The sequence below is a fragment of the Rhinoderma darwinii genome, chromosome 8, assembly GCF_050947455.1.
Source record: "Rhinoderma darwinii isolate aRhiDar2 chromosome 8, aRhiDar2.hap1, whole genome shotgun sequence".
NCBI classification, from domain to species: domain Eukaryota; kingdom Metazoa; phylum Chordata; class Amphibia; order Anura; family Rhinodermatidae; genus Rhinoderma; species Rhinoderma darwinii.
In genome coordinates, this window is record NC_134694.1 from 66724242 (window position 1) to 66739825 (window position 15584).

A 15584-nucleotide genomic window follows, 5' to 3' on the forward strand; every position below is an offset into this window, starting at 1 on the left:
GTCCGAAGGGCATCACCAGGTATTCGTAGTGCCCATCGCGGGTGTTAAATGCCTTCCATTCGTCACCCCGGCGAATCCGGATTAGGTTATAAGCCCCCGCAGATCTAGCTTTTTGGGCTCCTTGTATGCGATCAAGTAGCTCGGATATAAGTGTCAATGGGTATTTGTTCTTGACCGTGATCTGCTTGAGACCACGGTAGTCAATGCAGGGTCGAAGAGATTCCTCCAGCCGGGGAGGAAGATTTTCGTATAAAACCCCTCTCCAAATTCTCCTTGATATAGGCTGACATAGATAACGTCTCTGGCAAGGAGAGCGATATACCCGTCCATGGGGAAGAGAAGCATTAGTTCAATGGGACAGTCATAATTCCGATGTGGAGGCAACGTCTCAGCTTCTCGTTTTCAGAAGACATCCGCAAAACTGGCATACTGAGAAGGTAGACCGGAGAGTGATTGAGGCAGAGGGGGCATAACAGGACGGACTTGTGACCGGCAATGGCTATGGCATCTGGAACCCCATTGAAGAACTTCTCCGGAACTCCAGTCAAGAACCAGGGCGTGTAGGCGGAGCCATGGCAGACTCCGCAGGATAGGATTGATAGCCTTAGGTCGTACCAGGAAGGTGATGTGCTCTGAGTGAAGAGCTCTGACCTGTAGTGTCAACGGCTCCGTGATGAGCATAATCTGATCGGGCAGTGGTAGACCATTCACAGAGGCAACAGCCAGGGGTCTCTCCAGATGGACTGTGGGTAGACTTAAACGATCCACTAGATTCTGCTGGAAGAAATTAGCAGCCGCTCCAGAGTCAAGATAGGCGGAGGAAGGATGTGACGTCTCTCCGAAGACGATGGCCACAGGAATTTGATCATTTGGGAGAGGTTTTAACATTTGGAGACGTTCCATCTAGAGTTGCCTCTCCAACTAACCCTAGGTACTGGAGTTTCCCAGTTTCTGTGGCATTGGTGCACAAAATGACCCTTAAGGCCATTAAGGAGCGTCTGCCCTGCTTCTCCTGTTCAGATAACCAAACTCTGTCTAGCTGCATGGGTTCTTCAGGTAGCGCACAAGGGGAAGGCAATAGTGGTCTCTGGACCGAGGGTGTTGGTCTGTGGATCCGTCTTTCCTGTCGAACCTCTTGAGTGCGCTCCCGGATTCTCATATCAACCCGTGTGGCTAACAGGATGAGGGCATCCAAGGTAGAAGAAAGGTCGCGGGCTGCCAGTTCGTCCTTGATGTGAGAGGACAGTCCCTGCCAGAAGGTCACCACCAGTGTCTCATTGTTCCATGCCAGCTCGGCTGCTAGGGTACGGAAGGATATGGCATACTGCCCTACTGTGGAGCCCTTTTGCTTGAGGGTCAACAGAGTAGCTGCGGCAGAGGATGTTCGACCCGGCTCCTCGAACATGGCACAAAAGGACTGCAGGAACAAGGCTAGGTCCGAGGATACAGGTCCTTGTTGCTCCAAGATTGGGTTCGCCCATGCGAGGGCCTTGCCAGCAAGAAGGGAGTTGATAAATACTACTTTGGCCTCCTCTGAGGGGAAGAGATGAGCCCGTAGCCTAAAATGAACCGTGCATTGGTTAATAAATCCTCTACATGCTCTGGGAACACCGTCGTAGCGAGGAGGAAAAGGCAGAGGAACTATGGATCCGGAACAAACAGGAGGAGCAACGGGCAGTGGCACAGCAACAGCCTCAGGAGGAAGAACTGGAGGTGGAACAGTGAGGAGATCCAGACTGACCAGGATAGAATTCACAGCCTCAAGGAGTTGATCCTGACGTGTGCGTAGGTCATGCATCTCCATCTGTATCTTCTGGACTGCGGTCTTGGGCTGGCCAGCGGATTCCATGGCCTGAGCGTACTGTCACGGTCACAGGGTATGTGGACCCACTAGGCCGCTCCGCCGTAGCGGAGAGGCAGCTGACCAGGTCAGTCTATATAAAAGTCAATATTAGATAGTAACGCTTGGGTACCTGAACTAGTCCAGACAGTGGCTGTGGCTTCAACACGGATGGGGGCCGGTGCAGCGGGCAGCGCCAGACGTGGCTGACAGTATCGGATGTGGCAGAAGACACTGGCCGTTGATGATGATGATGATGATTTCCTGATGTGCACCCTACGGGACACAGCGGAACGGAGCGGAAGTGAGCGCTGGCGTCTCCTAAGAAGGAGATGGGAACCAGCGCTCACTGATCCATGGCTGCGGGCGTCGGGAGGTGAGCTTACCCGACGGCCCATGGCCCTGGACGCTACAGTAACACATGTTGTAGACTTAGTATTACACATGAGCCCTGTATCTGTCTGTTGGACCCTGTATCTAAGCCTACCACATGTTAGGCTTAGAACAGGGCCCTAGCAGAGAGTAATCTTATATAGTATAAGATTACTGTCTACTGGGGCACTGTAGCTAAGCCTACTTTATGGTAGGCTTAGATACAGGGCCCCTCAGACAGGATCACACATGGGCCATGTATCTAAGTCTACCATGCGGTTTCCGCGTCAAAATCAAATGTGAACTGGGCCTAAGCATTTAATTTGGAAACTGCTGCATTTGAAGATGTGCTTTTTTATTTTCTTTAAAATGCCAGAAAAAAAACCTTTAGGCCTACTTCACACACACTTTTTGTGTCGCGTTCTTTTGGCCCAAAAAAAAAACACATTCAGAAAAACAAGTTTTGTAGTAAAACGGTACATGTGTTTGTTTTTTTATGGCGTCTATAGAGGGTGTTTTTTGCGAAGTGTGTTTTACTACCTGCGTATTTCAGGTGACGTCTCTCAGATTGCAAATCATGTGATTAAAAAAAATCATGTGATTTCTTCTTTACCACACATGCTTTTTGTTTCTGGAAAAAATGGCAAAGCCCGGCTTAAAGTGGTTTTGGAAAAATGACACTGACCCAAAAATGCAAGTTAAAATAAAAAAAATTAAGCCACCTAAAAAAACTTCCCCATTGACGTCAATCTAACATCTGGCCTCAGCATTTTCCTAAAAATGCTGTGTGTGAATCCACCCTAGCACAGTTAGGTTTATTCACACATTACAGTCATGTTGCGCTTTTGGCTGTTATTTTTTCCTAAATCGCAAAATAACCATGGAGGTATTTTTTAGATGATTTTTTTTAAAAATCACCACAAAAACCACAACGTGACTGACGTGTGAATAAGCCCTTATACTCTAGAGTTGGTGTTCGTAACAACGAGACACTGAGGCTGGGTTCACACACCCTATTTAGGGACGTAATTTGGGCGTTTTAACCTCGAATTACGTCCGAAAATACGGCTCCAATGCGCCGGCAAACATCTGCCCATTCTTTTGAATGGGCTTTACGATGTACTGTGCCGACGGTCATTTTTTTTATGCGCCGCTGTCAATAGACGGTGCATAAAAAAGGCGCCCGCGTCAAAGAAGTGCCTGTCACTTCTTGGGACGTAATTGGAGTCGTTTTCCATTGACGCCATGGAAAAACAGCTCCAATTACGTCCGTAATGGACGCTGCGAAAAACGCCTGCAACATGCCATTACGTCTGAAATTCAGGAGCGGTTTTCTCCTGAAAACAGCTCCGTAATTTCAGCCGTAATGGACGCCGCCGTGTGAACATACCCTTAGGGTATGTTCACACGCTGAGCCAAAAACGTCTGAAAATACGGAGCTGTTTTCAAGGGAAAACAGCACCTGATTTTCAGAAGTTTTTTGAGCAACTCACGGTTTTCGCGCCGTTTTCGCGGCGTCTTCTCCGCCGTTTTTGGAGCTGTTTTCAATAGAGTCTATGAGAAAACGGCTCCAAAAACGTGCCAAGTAGTGTCCTGCACTTCTTTTGACGAGGCTGTATTTTTACGCGTCGTGTTTTGACAGCGACGCGTAAAATGACAGGTCGTCGGCACAGTACATCGCAAACCCATTGAAAGTAATGGGCAGATGTTTGCCGACGTATTGGAGCCGTTTTTTCAGCCGTAATTCGAGGCGTAAAACGCCTCCATTACGTCTGAAAATAGGTCGTGTGAACCCAGCCTCACATTAATCGACTTCTCTCAGAATTCTCTTGGAATTCTGACACTTTTTTTTTAATTTCACTTTTATCTAAATGCAATACAGTTCCGTTTTCTGCCGTATAGCATGCACACGTTCTTGTGCATGAGGCCCTATGTGATTTTCTCTCATTTTTCTAACCTGTATCTCTTATTTTCTATATAGCTTGTACTGGATGAATCTCCCTCTTCTACAGATCTTTCCCGTCCTTTCTTTGCAGCTTGGCTTGAGTGTTCTTTCCTGTCACCTGTCACAGCTGTTGACATTCTTATTTCCATCTTTGGTGCTGGGCTGGCACCCACCGAGTCTAAAGATAGAGCCACGTGTCTGGCCTCCACAGTGCCGTCCACTCTCAGCTTAGTCTGCTCTTCCACTGCTGCAGTCTCCATTCTAAAGGTATAACTTGGTTCTTATTTGCACCATTCTTTTTTGTTCGGTGTCTGTCCTAATGTCAACTGTCTTCTTGTAACTGATCAGTACTTTCCTTGTCTTATTATAATTCTATGTGAAACTTTAAAAGAACCTCTCGTAACTTTGTTAGTACTTATAGATCCAGAGTTGACACCTCAATTCAATATTCAAAGCAAAACCGAATAGATCACTATAGCAAACTATATATATATATATATATATATATATATATATATATATATATATATATATATATATAATATTTTTTTTTCAGCTATCTCTAACGTACAACCTGACTGATCCTGACATTTCATTTTACAGCTGGATCCTTCTTTTCTCTATTCGTTACCTTCTTCTTTATATCAGACTTTCCTCATCCTCTCTCTCTAGTATAGCCGTCTAGATACATATTCCTGACATCATGAGCTGTCAGGGGATTAGTCTGAATAATACACAGGACACATTGGATAGGTATTTGTTATGTTATAACAAGGGATGTGGCCAACGATTCCTCCCTGACGACAACAATGCAGGTCAGTGTCTTTATGTTCAATGTATGTACAGTATGTAGAATGCAGGTGGGACATGTACATGTAGTGGATAGTAATGTTGGATTATTCATTAATGAGACAGGAAAATATAATTTTTTTTTCTTTTCTGTAGACACTTGTCTCTTTCATCCGGGATACCCTATTTTTCATGACGCTTTGAAGGTCAGTGCAAAGTTTTTTTTACCTGTTATACAATACCTATGCTTGTGTGAATTGTCTCTGTTAGCCGCCTTCATTATGGGTTTCTCCTCTCAGGGCTGGTCTTGCTGTAGGAAACGCACAACAGACTTCTCTGAATTTCTAGCTATAAAGGTACGGTATCCGATTTTCTGAATTTATGGCACACCTTCTATATCACAGGCGTGGTTATTTAAGAGGATTCTATGGGATGATATGTCTAAAATAACAGCACAAGTATTGCTCTAATGTAATACTAATAATCTTTATATAGTGCCGACACATTCCGCAGCACTTTACAATTCAGAGGGAACATGTACAGACAAAATCTGACATTACAAAGTGACAAAACTAATTTAGAATTCACCGAGGAGTGAGGACCCTGCTCACAAGAGCTTACAATCGATGTAATAATAAAAACTCTGTTAAATTCACTTCCCAAGAGCCGGGATTTTTGGGAGCAAGGCTGCAGTGGGAGGGCTGCCAATGGTATGAATGAGAAACAGGACATGTAGGGTGATACATACTGGTGTTCCTGTCACCTCCGCTACGAAGATAAAATGTAGTTCCTTCGATTTGAGAGCACTCATGTGCTTTGTTATCTAAGACATGGAAAAGTAGGAAGAATGGTCTAATTCTGCTGAGAAAAGGGATGTTTTATTTACTCATGGCATTTGTGAATAAAATATTTTCTCACTGGAGTGGGGGGCTGCTGTCCTTCCTTTGTTTGCTAAGTTCTCCGAGCTTGCACCTTTTTACTACGTGGTCCGCAGCTGCTTCCCTGGTTTTTCGTTATCTTTGTGTCCACTACAGGGCTGCACCAAGGGTTTTCACAGCAATGAGAAATCAGCTGAACCTTTAAAACCTGATGTTTCTGGAAATAAAAATGCATCTGGCAGCCCAGGATCTAAATCATGTGCAGAAATCATTGTACAAGGTCCCAAATCTGCAGAAAAGATGCAAAAGGAGAGACCAAGGTAATACCATAACTTGTCATGTATTTCTGACAAATCCAAATGTATGCTAGCAAAAGTGGGAGAGAGATGGATGGGAGTGTGACTGCAAGATCAGATGGACCAGGGTTTGTTTGTAGTCTGTAGTCATGGAGGACGTTCTTCTGGTCTTTTCTACTTCTGGATAGTACATTCATGCATTTGCTGTATCGCTTTAGAAAGTATCTGACTGCATGTGAGCAGCAAGTTGGGTAACTCTAGTTATAGTGGCATAAATCTTTATTTAATGTGATGGACATATTAATTTGTCACAATGAGTAGCTGTAGTTTTCTTTGCCTGTTTAGAGTGTAGTTGTAGTATAACGCCTTTAGGACCTATCTATTTTGGGCCTTAAAGGGGTTGTCCTGTTTCAGCAAATTAATGTTATCTTTTATATGATTTAAAGTTTATATAATTTTCCAAAATACTTTCTGTATTTCTCACGGTTTTCAAGATCTGGTTGTTGTTGTTATTCAGTAGGAACATGTAAAGGATCTGCCAGACACAGCTTCTGTGTCGACGCCCGTGAGTAATCAGTCTGCACTTGCTCCTAAGTCTCAGAGAGTGACACGATCTTTTACCAGTCAGGCTGGGAGGCTGAGGAGTGGGAGAGCCTATCACAGCCTGGCCAGACGGAGCTAGCTCCCGCCCTCTGTCTATTTATACCTGCATTTCCTGCTCCTCCTTTGCCTGTGATTCTTTTCTGTTTCCTGGCTCTGCTGCTCCTGCTATAATTATTGACCTTGCTTCATTTTTGACCCTGGCTTTACTGACTACGCTCCTGCTCTGCGATTTGTACCTCGTGCATTCCTGGTTTGACTCGGCTCGTTCACTACTCTTGTTGCTCACTGTGTTGCCGTGGGCAACTGCCCCATTTCCCTTAGCTTCTGTGTACCCTTGTCTGTTTGTCTGTCGTGCACTTATTGAGCGTAGGGACCGTCGCCCAGTTGTACGCCGTCGCCTAGGACGGGCCGTTGCAAGTAGGCAGGGACTGAGTGGCGGGTAGATTAGGGCTCACCTGTCTGTCTCCCTACCCCGTCATTACAGAACATTTATTTTTTTACTGCCAGTGGATACAATTCTGTCCATGGACATGTGATGGACACAGAGGTGCACGGCTTGTTACAGCACGTTTATCAGAGCTGTGTCTATTAACTATCCCCGCACCTGTGTGTCCATCACCTGACCAGGGATAGAACTTTATCTTCTGGAAGTTAACCATGATTGTTCCTACTGGATAACAAGAAACAGATCTTGAAAGCTTTGAGGGATTAATACAGAAAGATTATACAATTTTCCAATATCAATTTGACAAAAAATAACGTTCATTTGCTGAAAGTAAACCTCCACTTTAAATATTAATGGCATATCCATTGGATATGCCATAAATATTTGATGCAGGTCCCAGCTCCTCCTATCGCCAAAACGGGAGTCACTGGACCCCCGTCCTGGCTGCTGGTGTATCAAGGCAAAGAATGAATGGAGAGGTGGGCCATACATGTGCGCGGCTCTTTCTAGTCAATTCTATGGAAGTTACGGAAACAGCCGAGCAAGTGGAACATAGGACTGAATGGAGAGGCCACCTTTCTATTAATTCTCCACCAGGAGGAGGCGGTCCCCTCATCAAATGGGATGCAAATCAGGCGACCCCCCCCCCCCATTCTGGAGATTGGTGGGGGTCCCAGAAATTAGACACACATCTATCGGCCATTTACAGCATATCCCATGGAGGCATCTTATCTAGGCTTATTCTACTGATTCATGGAAATAAAATAAAAACGAGAGGTATTCTTAAAAGAACAAAATGAGGTTGGTCGTTTTTGTTTGCCAATTGCTTAAATATCTTCTATTAACCACACACGCTGTAATGTAGAATTTGTATTCTAGCAGCTATTAGACTGTACAGAAGGACCAATGTAGTAGTGTAAAATACTGTTCTACAGTGTAGACCTCAGCTCAATTTTTATTTGCTTCCAGGACACCGGAGCAGATGAATCCTCTTGTGCTCAAAGTGTCTCAATCACTTGAACAAGAATTAAAAAAGCTCACATTGGAATCAAATACAGAATCGGAAAACAAAGGTCAGTGGTCATCATTAGAAACACTTTGCGTCCGGCTTCGCAGTTGATGACATTTTTGTCTTTTTTCAGTAGACAATTCAGAAGTGTTATTAGGGACAAGATGTAAACACTCAGGATGTAAAGAGGTGAGTAGTCATAGGCCTATATTACTATATAAAATATTGTATGGGTGATGTACAAAGGATATACTGTGCACTTCTTATACAGGTCTATCAAGGGCCAGAGAGTGAAGGAGGAACTTGTGTGTATCATCCCGGGGCGCCAGTGTTTCATGAAGGGTGAGAAATATTCTTAAAATGAAAACTTTTTTTTATGTTCAATTACTTAACTTTTTATCCCACTGGTCTTGTTTGCACAGTCTGGATGATTGTAGCTTTCCTGTATGAAAATTAGACCCATCACCTCAGAGTGCATCATAAAATGAAGTGGATCAGTGTGAATCCACATTAGATTGTGAAAATCGAACTATCTGAGCGACTTCTAGCAAGGCATGGACATTGGTGCTAGACTTGCCATGGCCAGTATTTAAAAAAACTGCCAACTTCGTGGTGTTTTATCGTGCAACTATACCGAAAATGGTGTGATCAAGGTAAAACATCTGGCACAAAGGGTTCCTCTGGACGTAATTAAAACTCATCGACGAGAAGGATCAGAAGAGGATGTCAAGAATCGTTCTGATGAACAGGTGGTGCACAGTGAAGCAAATTGCAGTCTAAGGATATGTTCACACGCAGTGACCAAAAATGTCTGAAAATACGGAGCTGTTTTCAGGCAAAAACAGCTCCTGATTTTCAGGCGTTTTTGTTGCAACAGTACGGCGTATTTTACGGACGTTTTTGGAGCTGTTTTTCAATGGAGTCTATGAAAAACGCCTCCAAAAACATCCCAAGAAGTGTCCTGCACTTCTTTTGACGAGCCGTCATTTTATGCACCGTATTTTGACAGCGATGCGTAAAATAAAGGTTCGTGGGAACAGAACACCATAAAACCTTTTGAAAGCAATGGGCAGATGTTTGTAGGCGTAATGGAGCCGTTTTTTCAGGTGTAATTCGAGGCGTAAAACGTCCGAATTACGTCTGAAAACAGTGCGTGTGAACATACCCTAATACCCCGCTGCTGCTCCAACTAACATGTCCAAACGCACAAATCCTCATTTCGTAGCACGGATGGATTATAACAGCAGGCAACCGGTTTAAGCGTCATTGATGTCTAAGAGCAACTGATAAGCATGACTCCAGTTGGCAAAAGAGCGCACAAATTGGATTACTGAGCAGTGGAAAAACATTGTCTAGTCAGATGAGGTTTAGAATTTTGCCCAAGCAGCACGAATTAATGAACTCTTCCTGTCCAGTGTCCACAGTACAGGCTGGTGGAAGAGGAATAATGGTATGGGCATTGGTTTCTTGGCACACCTTGGGTCCTCTGATACCTGTGGATGGACGTTTGAACAGTAGGGCTTATCTAAGCATTGTGGCCAACCAAGTTCATCCCTTCATAGCAGATGTTGACCCTATGGCAGAAAGTCCCCTTCAGCAGGACAATGCACCATCCCACAAGTGCATTATAGTCATGGATTGGTTCCAGGAACATGACATGGAGTTTTCCTTGCTTACCTGGCCTTCACAGTGCCCAGATCTTAATCCTATAGAGCATCTCGGTACCTCCATCTGATTTGCGAAAACTGCGAGCAGCTATCCTGTCCGCATGGGCCAATATTCCTGCAGAACAAATGCAACACCTGGTGGAATCTCTGCCACGACAAATTGCTGCGGTTCTGAAGGCCAAAGGTGGACCAACGCGCTACTAGATGGGTGACTCTCTAATAAAGTGGCTGCACCATTCAGTGTATATATTCATAGCCTTAGAACCACATTCACCGTATACATAAACAAAATGGATTGTTGGTATTTTCTCCGTAAAATATATTTATAGACCGATATTATGAGTCTACATGCAATAGTTCTTTATTATTAATTCCATGACAACAAGGCTTTTATTGCGGAGCATCACATTCAAATTCTCCTTGAAGACATTTCTGCTCCCAATGATTCTGTATTGGCGTAATTCATGTTGCAGGCTTTTAATAATCTTGCAGTGGACTTGTTGTTTTTTTGTTTGTTTTTTAATAAAAATTATTGATTTATTAAAAAAAGAAAATTGCCTTCAAATGTTTACATAGCCTTTAAGGAATATATATTTGCTAAATTCCATATACTTTTGGTCAGTGAGAAGCTATGGATTTGGTTTGTCCATTTATGGTGGTCAAACTATTTTTTGTGTGGTTCTCTGCCTTGGGAATCCACTTTCCAATTTCACTTATTGTTTCTGCTCATGTTATTATTTGTGCCCCCTTTTCTGTAGATACATTACTGTGAGGCACTGAGTATCTCCTATTGTATTACTAAAACATGACTGTCAATCATGGCTTCTTTACAGGATGAAGTACTGGTCGTGCTGCGCCATTAAAACAAGTGACTTCAATGAGTTTCTGGACCAGAAAGGATGCAGCACAGGGACACATCTGTGGGTACAGCCACCTGAGAAGCAAGTAAGACGTGAATGTAATATGTATGAACCCTTGCTTCCTAACTGATAAGTCTCTATTCACACTGGCATATAGAGGGTCCATATTTTGGATGGAAAGAATGGTCTGAAGTGCGGTTCTTGCCTCCAAAAAATTCTGTAACCATGGCAGACCCAATAAAAGTCAATAGGGTCTGTAAATATTCGTCTACTTATAAACATGTCCAGCATAGCTGTCATGGCTTTGTTATTAATGGAAGTCATGACACTAGTGTGAACAGAGCCTAGCCCTTTCTGCCAAAACTATTTATTACAAATAGGATTTTTATTGGAATTTATTTGGACTGTATTGTTTATATAAATTTAATTGAAGATTTGCATTTTTTTTTCTAGATGGTAGTGAATTTCAATACATATCTATTTATTATCTTTAATTTAATAATGTTTTGGCATCAAAAATGTCATTTGTACAACTCTTTTTTTTTTTTTTTTTTTTTTTTTTTTTTTTGTTTCTGTTGTGCCACAGAAATCTTACATCATCTGCGACAGATTTTTGGACACTTAAAGGAAAATTTACAATGATGTGCTACCTGAAAAGCAGTGGATTCTAGGGCTTACCCATCCTTCATATACTCCATTATTCAGCAGCAATAACTGACCTAATGCAACGATATATAGATTGTGATACTGCAACTACCTAGCCACAACACTTCTAAACTCTCGTAACTGACTGGCAAATCATAAAATTACTTAAAAGGGTTTTCACACGAGGGACATTTGACATAGCCACAGGATATGTCATAAATGTCAGATAGATGCGGGTCCCACCTCTGGGACCCACACCTATCTTTAGAATGGGGCCCCCTAAACCCTGTTCTAGCTTTGTCTGCTATCACTGACTACCGGCCACTTCCTGACTTTATGGTCGGGAGTTCCGAAAACAGTGTAGCTCGCTGAGCTACGCTGTTTCTTTACCTCCCATAGTAGTGAATAGCAGTTACGGAAGCAGCGTAGCATTCGAGCAACACTGTATCCGTAACTGACATTCAGTTCTATGGGGCTTACGAAAACCGCGTAGCTCAGCGAGCTATGCTGTTTTCACCTTCATGGTCGGAAATCAGCCGACACACAAAGCGGTAGAATGGGGTTTAGGGGCCATGTTCTAGAGATAGGTGCGGGTCACAGAGGTGGAACCAGCATCTATCTGACATTTGACATATCCAGTGGATGTCATTAATGTCCCTAGTGGGAAAACCCCTTTAAATATGATACAAAGCACATCTCTCATGACAGATTTTCTATTTTAAAAAAATAAAAAATTCTGGTGCTGAATCATCGATATCAAGACTTAGTATGCAGTCCTCAGAGAAATAAGACGTACATCATATTCGTCTTAATATCACATACAATGCGATCATTAATCATTCTACTTCCTGTGCCATTGTTCCTGGATCATTTGCTATAATAGCTGGCTGTATGGATCTGTAATATGGCACCCATAGCCTGCCATGGGCTCATATGGTACGTCCGATGCAGAGGCACACAGAGGTATTCTTATGGATTTATATGAAATCTGTGAAGAAAAAATTTGTAGCATATTTCATTGCATGCCATATTACGGGAGTCTTCTCTCTTAGAAGCGTTGCCTATGGCACCCTAATGCTTTGTACATCAGTAAATTAAAAAAAAAATCTTCTTAAATCATTGCTTGAAAGAGGTACAAGTTGGTTTTTGTCTTGTAAATGCAATATCTATAGAACCCAATGCTTTACATTTATGCTCATTGTTGAGCAGATGCACTTGTTTAATGGAACCGATTATGATAGAGCATTCAGCAGAAATATAACTTGAGTTATGGAATTAATCTTGTACAACTTTTATAAGTACATGGCATTTTATTATACAAGCTCTCTATGGAATATGAATGGGGATCTTTGCTATGGTGAATATAAGAGCAGGGTTATAAATAATTTTTCTCACTCTTATGTTTCTTTTTAGAAAGTGTCATGTCGGTATGACTGGCACCAAACCAGCAATCTCGTTGTCCTCACCGTTTATGCCAAAACAGCTCTACCAGATTTAACAAAGGTTCTAGCCAATCGTACCCAGGTAAGGGATTGTAACTGGAACACTGGATAACTTCATAATATATATACAGAGAGGATAGAAGAAGACAGATATGTGAAGGGAAAACTGTAGGTTTACATTGTTCATTAGGGAGGGTTTTTTTTTAGACTTTTTAATGAATAGTTTTATTTCCACCCATGTTAATCATTGCTTCATGTTCATGCTGATGCCGGCCAATCCTGCAGCTAGACTTTCCTGGTATTTTTTATTTCTAATGTTTAGCTTTTAAGGGCACAAGGGGCAAGAATGGCAGTGGATCATTGGTTGCTTAGAACGGTGTAGGCGAGTTGATAAAGCCAGAAGAGGAGAGCAGAAGTTTTCTTCAGAGTGAGAACTATTTGACTATGAAATAAATAAACCACCATCTCTCTCCTCACAGTTGGACATTCAAGTCGCTTTTCAAGGCAAGAAGGAATTCAGAAAACAGTTGGAGTTGTGGGGTGTAAGTATGACCTTTATATGGTTGATTTGACATTCTATTGGTTCTTGTATGCCAGCCAGGGGCGCACATACCATTGGTGCAACCAGGGCTGGATTTGGGTTGGATGGTGCCCTGTGTGGGATTCTCAATTGCTGCCCTCCACAAACCAAAAATAAACCACATATATAGACACACACATACTGGAACGTAAATACTGTACATAGTGGGACACGTTTAGACAAACAGGCAAATTATATATATATATATATATATATATATATATGACATTCACATACATACCCATGTATGCACAGTGCAGATAATGTAGTAGATGTCACCTGCAGTCCTATATAACACACAGTGATAACTATACCCACACATATATGGACACACAGAGGCATACATATGTACACACTAACAGAGACCTATATACCCACACATACTGAAACATATACACACACAAACTGTCTTTGTCCTTTCTGACAGTCTCACAGGCTTCTTGCAGGACGGGCTGTGGGTCGGAGCTTCCTCCTCTGCTCTTGCTCCTCGGCTCTTGTTTCCTCCATGTGTGTAACGAGGAGCAGAGGACGGAGCAGAGGCCAGGGGTGCCCCCCTACATGCTGGGAGGGTACATTGCCCTGTGCACTCAAACTGGTCACACACCCCTAAGGCCCGCCCTAGGTGCAACTCCTGCAGTTGCACAGGGGCAAAATAGGTAAGTGGCAAGCAGCCTTCTTCTGTATAATAGATTCAATGTAAATGCCTGGGCTAACTTTATAGATAACAATTACTGATGGATTGTTAGAGACACGAAGGGGCTGATCTATGATCAAACATTGGAGAGCAGAGGGCCCATAAACTGTTTTTGCACGAGGGCCTTCAGCTGTTTGTGTCCGCCCTGGACACCATCACATATAATGGTGTATATCTGCTGTTCTGCTGAAACATTTTCTATCTGCTCCACAGGTTATTGACACAAGAAGTTGCTTTGTAAATCTGCTGCCCACTAAAGTAGAGATCACACTTAAGAAATCTGACCCTGTGACATGGGCCCGACTGGAGCTTTCAGTGGCAGCTTCACAGATCACAAATGAAACAGAACCAAAAGAGCCAGCAGCAGCCCCCAAAGTGGATATTGATGAAGATTCTGATGATGACCTCAGCTGGTCAGAAGATGAGGAGCTTTGTGATTGAGACGATTACCATATAACTGACCCTTGTTAAATCAAATTCTATTTCATTTTTTTTCTAGCTAAAAATAACCTTTTACCCCATGTACATGTCATTTTCCTCTCTTCCATGTCACATATCCCCTCTCGGTGCTACATTTTACATGTCAGTCCTGCACACTGTGTATCTAATGCACATTGTTTGTCATCATGTCTCTTCTAATGAGGACACTTTTTTTTTGTTTTTTTTTTTTGTTTTCCTCTTTAGTAAAGTTTTTGCTACATTATTACATTTTCTATCTATGTTTGTCTTTTAATATTAGTAGTTACTTCTAAGCACTGGACTTGAGCTATAGATGAATATCACAAACTTATTGTAGTCCATTAAAAAGTATAGAATCACACCCTGGCTGCTACATAATGAGATTACATTACTGCTGCCTGGGTCAAAGTTTATTCCAGCTGCAGAAGGTAATCTCATTGTTACTGCAACAAAATTACATAACTTTTCGAAACTGGTATTGTGTGTAGTCAGGGCATCAGGGGCCTGGCCATATGGCTGGAAAAAAAGGGTCCCGTCTGACTGGTGGCACCCGCCCCCCCTCCGCAGACCTTTTGTAACTGCCTCCTCTCCTGGCAGTCTGTCAGGAGAGGGAGAACAGTAAGGCTGGGTTCACATGACCATGTTACGTCCGTAATGGACGGACGTATTTCGGCCGCAAGTCCCGGACCGAACACAGTGCAGGGAGCCGGGCTCCTAGCATTATAGTTATGTACGATGCTAGGAGTCCCTGCCTCTCCGTGGAACTACTGTCCCATACTGTAATCATGTTTTCAGTACGGGACGGTAGTTCCACGGAGAGGCAGGGACTCTTAGCGTCGTACATAACTATGATGCTAGGCGCCCGGCTCCCTGCACTGAGTTCGGTCCGGGACTTATGGCCGAAATACGTCCGTCCATTACGGACGTAACATGGTCGTGTGAACGCAGCCTTATAGTAATAATAAAACACTATTTTTATTAATAGTATTTTTTATTCAAATATCTATCTAAATCCATCTTCTAGTTCTAGGCTGGGGCTACACGACACTTTTGGCCACAA

The 15584-nt window shown here is 42.9% G+C and overlaps 1 protein-coding gene across 1 annotated transcript; it reads left to right on the plus strand.

Annotated features, from left to right (window-relative positions):
• The first annotated feature begins 4763 nt into the window (after nucleotides 1–4763).
• Nucleotides 4764–14702, plus strand: ITGB1BP2 (integrin subunit beta 1 binding protein 2). The gene is made up of 11 exons (XM_075834301.1): nucleotides 4764–4972; nucleotides 5103–5152; nucleotides 5246–5302; nucleotides 5981–6144; nucleotides 8138–8241; nucleotides 8311–8366; nucleotides 8449–8519; nucleotides 10678–10789; nucleotides 12763–12873; nucleotides 13271–13333; nucleotides 14279–14702. Exons 1-11 carry the CDS (start codon nucleotides 4861–4863, stop codon nucleotides 14504–14506), a joined length of 1128 nt encoding a protein of 375 aa, XP_075690416.1. The 5' UTR covers nucleotides 4764–4860; the 3' UTR covers nucleotides 14507–14702.
• The last annotated feature ends 882 nt before the right edge of the window (nucleotides 14703–15584 follow it).

Coding starts and splice junctions, on each gene's coding strand:
- ITGB1BP2 (XM_075834301.1), top strand. CDS start 4,861: ATGAGCTGTCAGGGGATTAGTCTGAATAATACACAGGACACATTGGAT. Junction 5,303..5,980: donor CTGAATTTCTAGCTATAAAG/GTACGGTATCCG, acceptor TGTCCACTACAG/GGCTGCACCAAGGGTTTTCA. Junction 13,334..14,278: donor AACAGTTGGAGTTGTGGGGT/GTAAGTATGACC, acceptor TCTGCTCCACAG/GTTATTGACACAAGAAGTTG.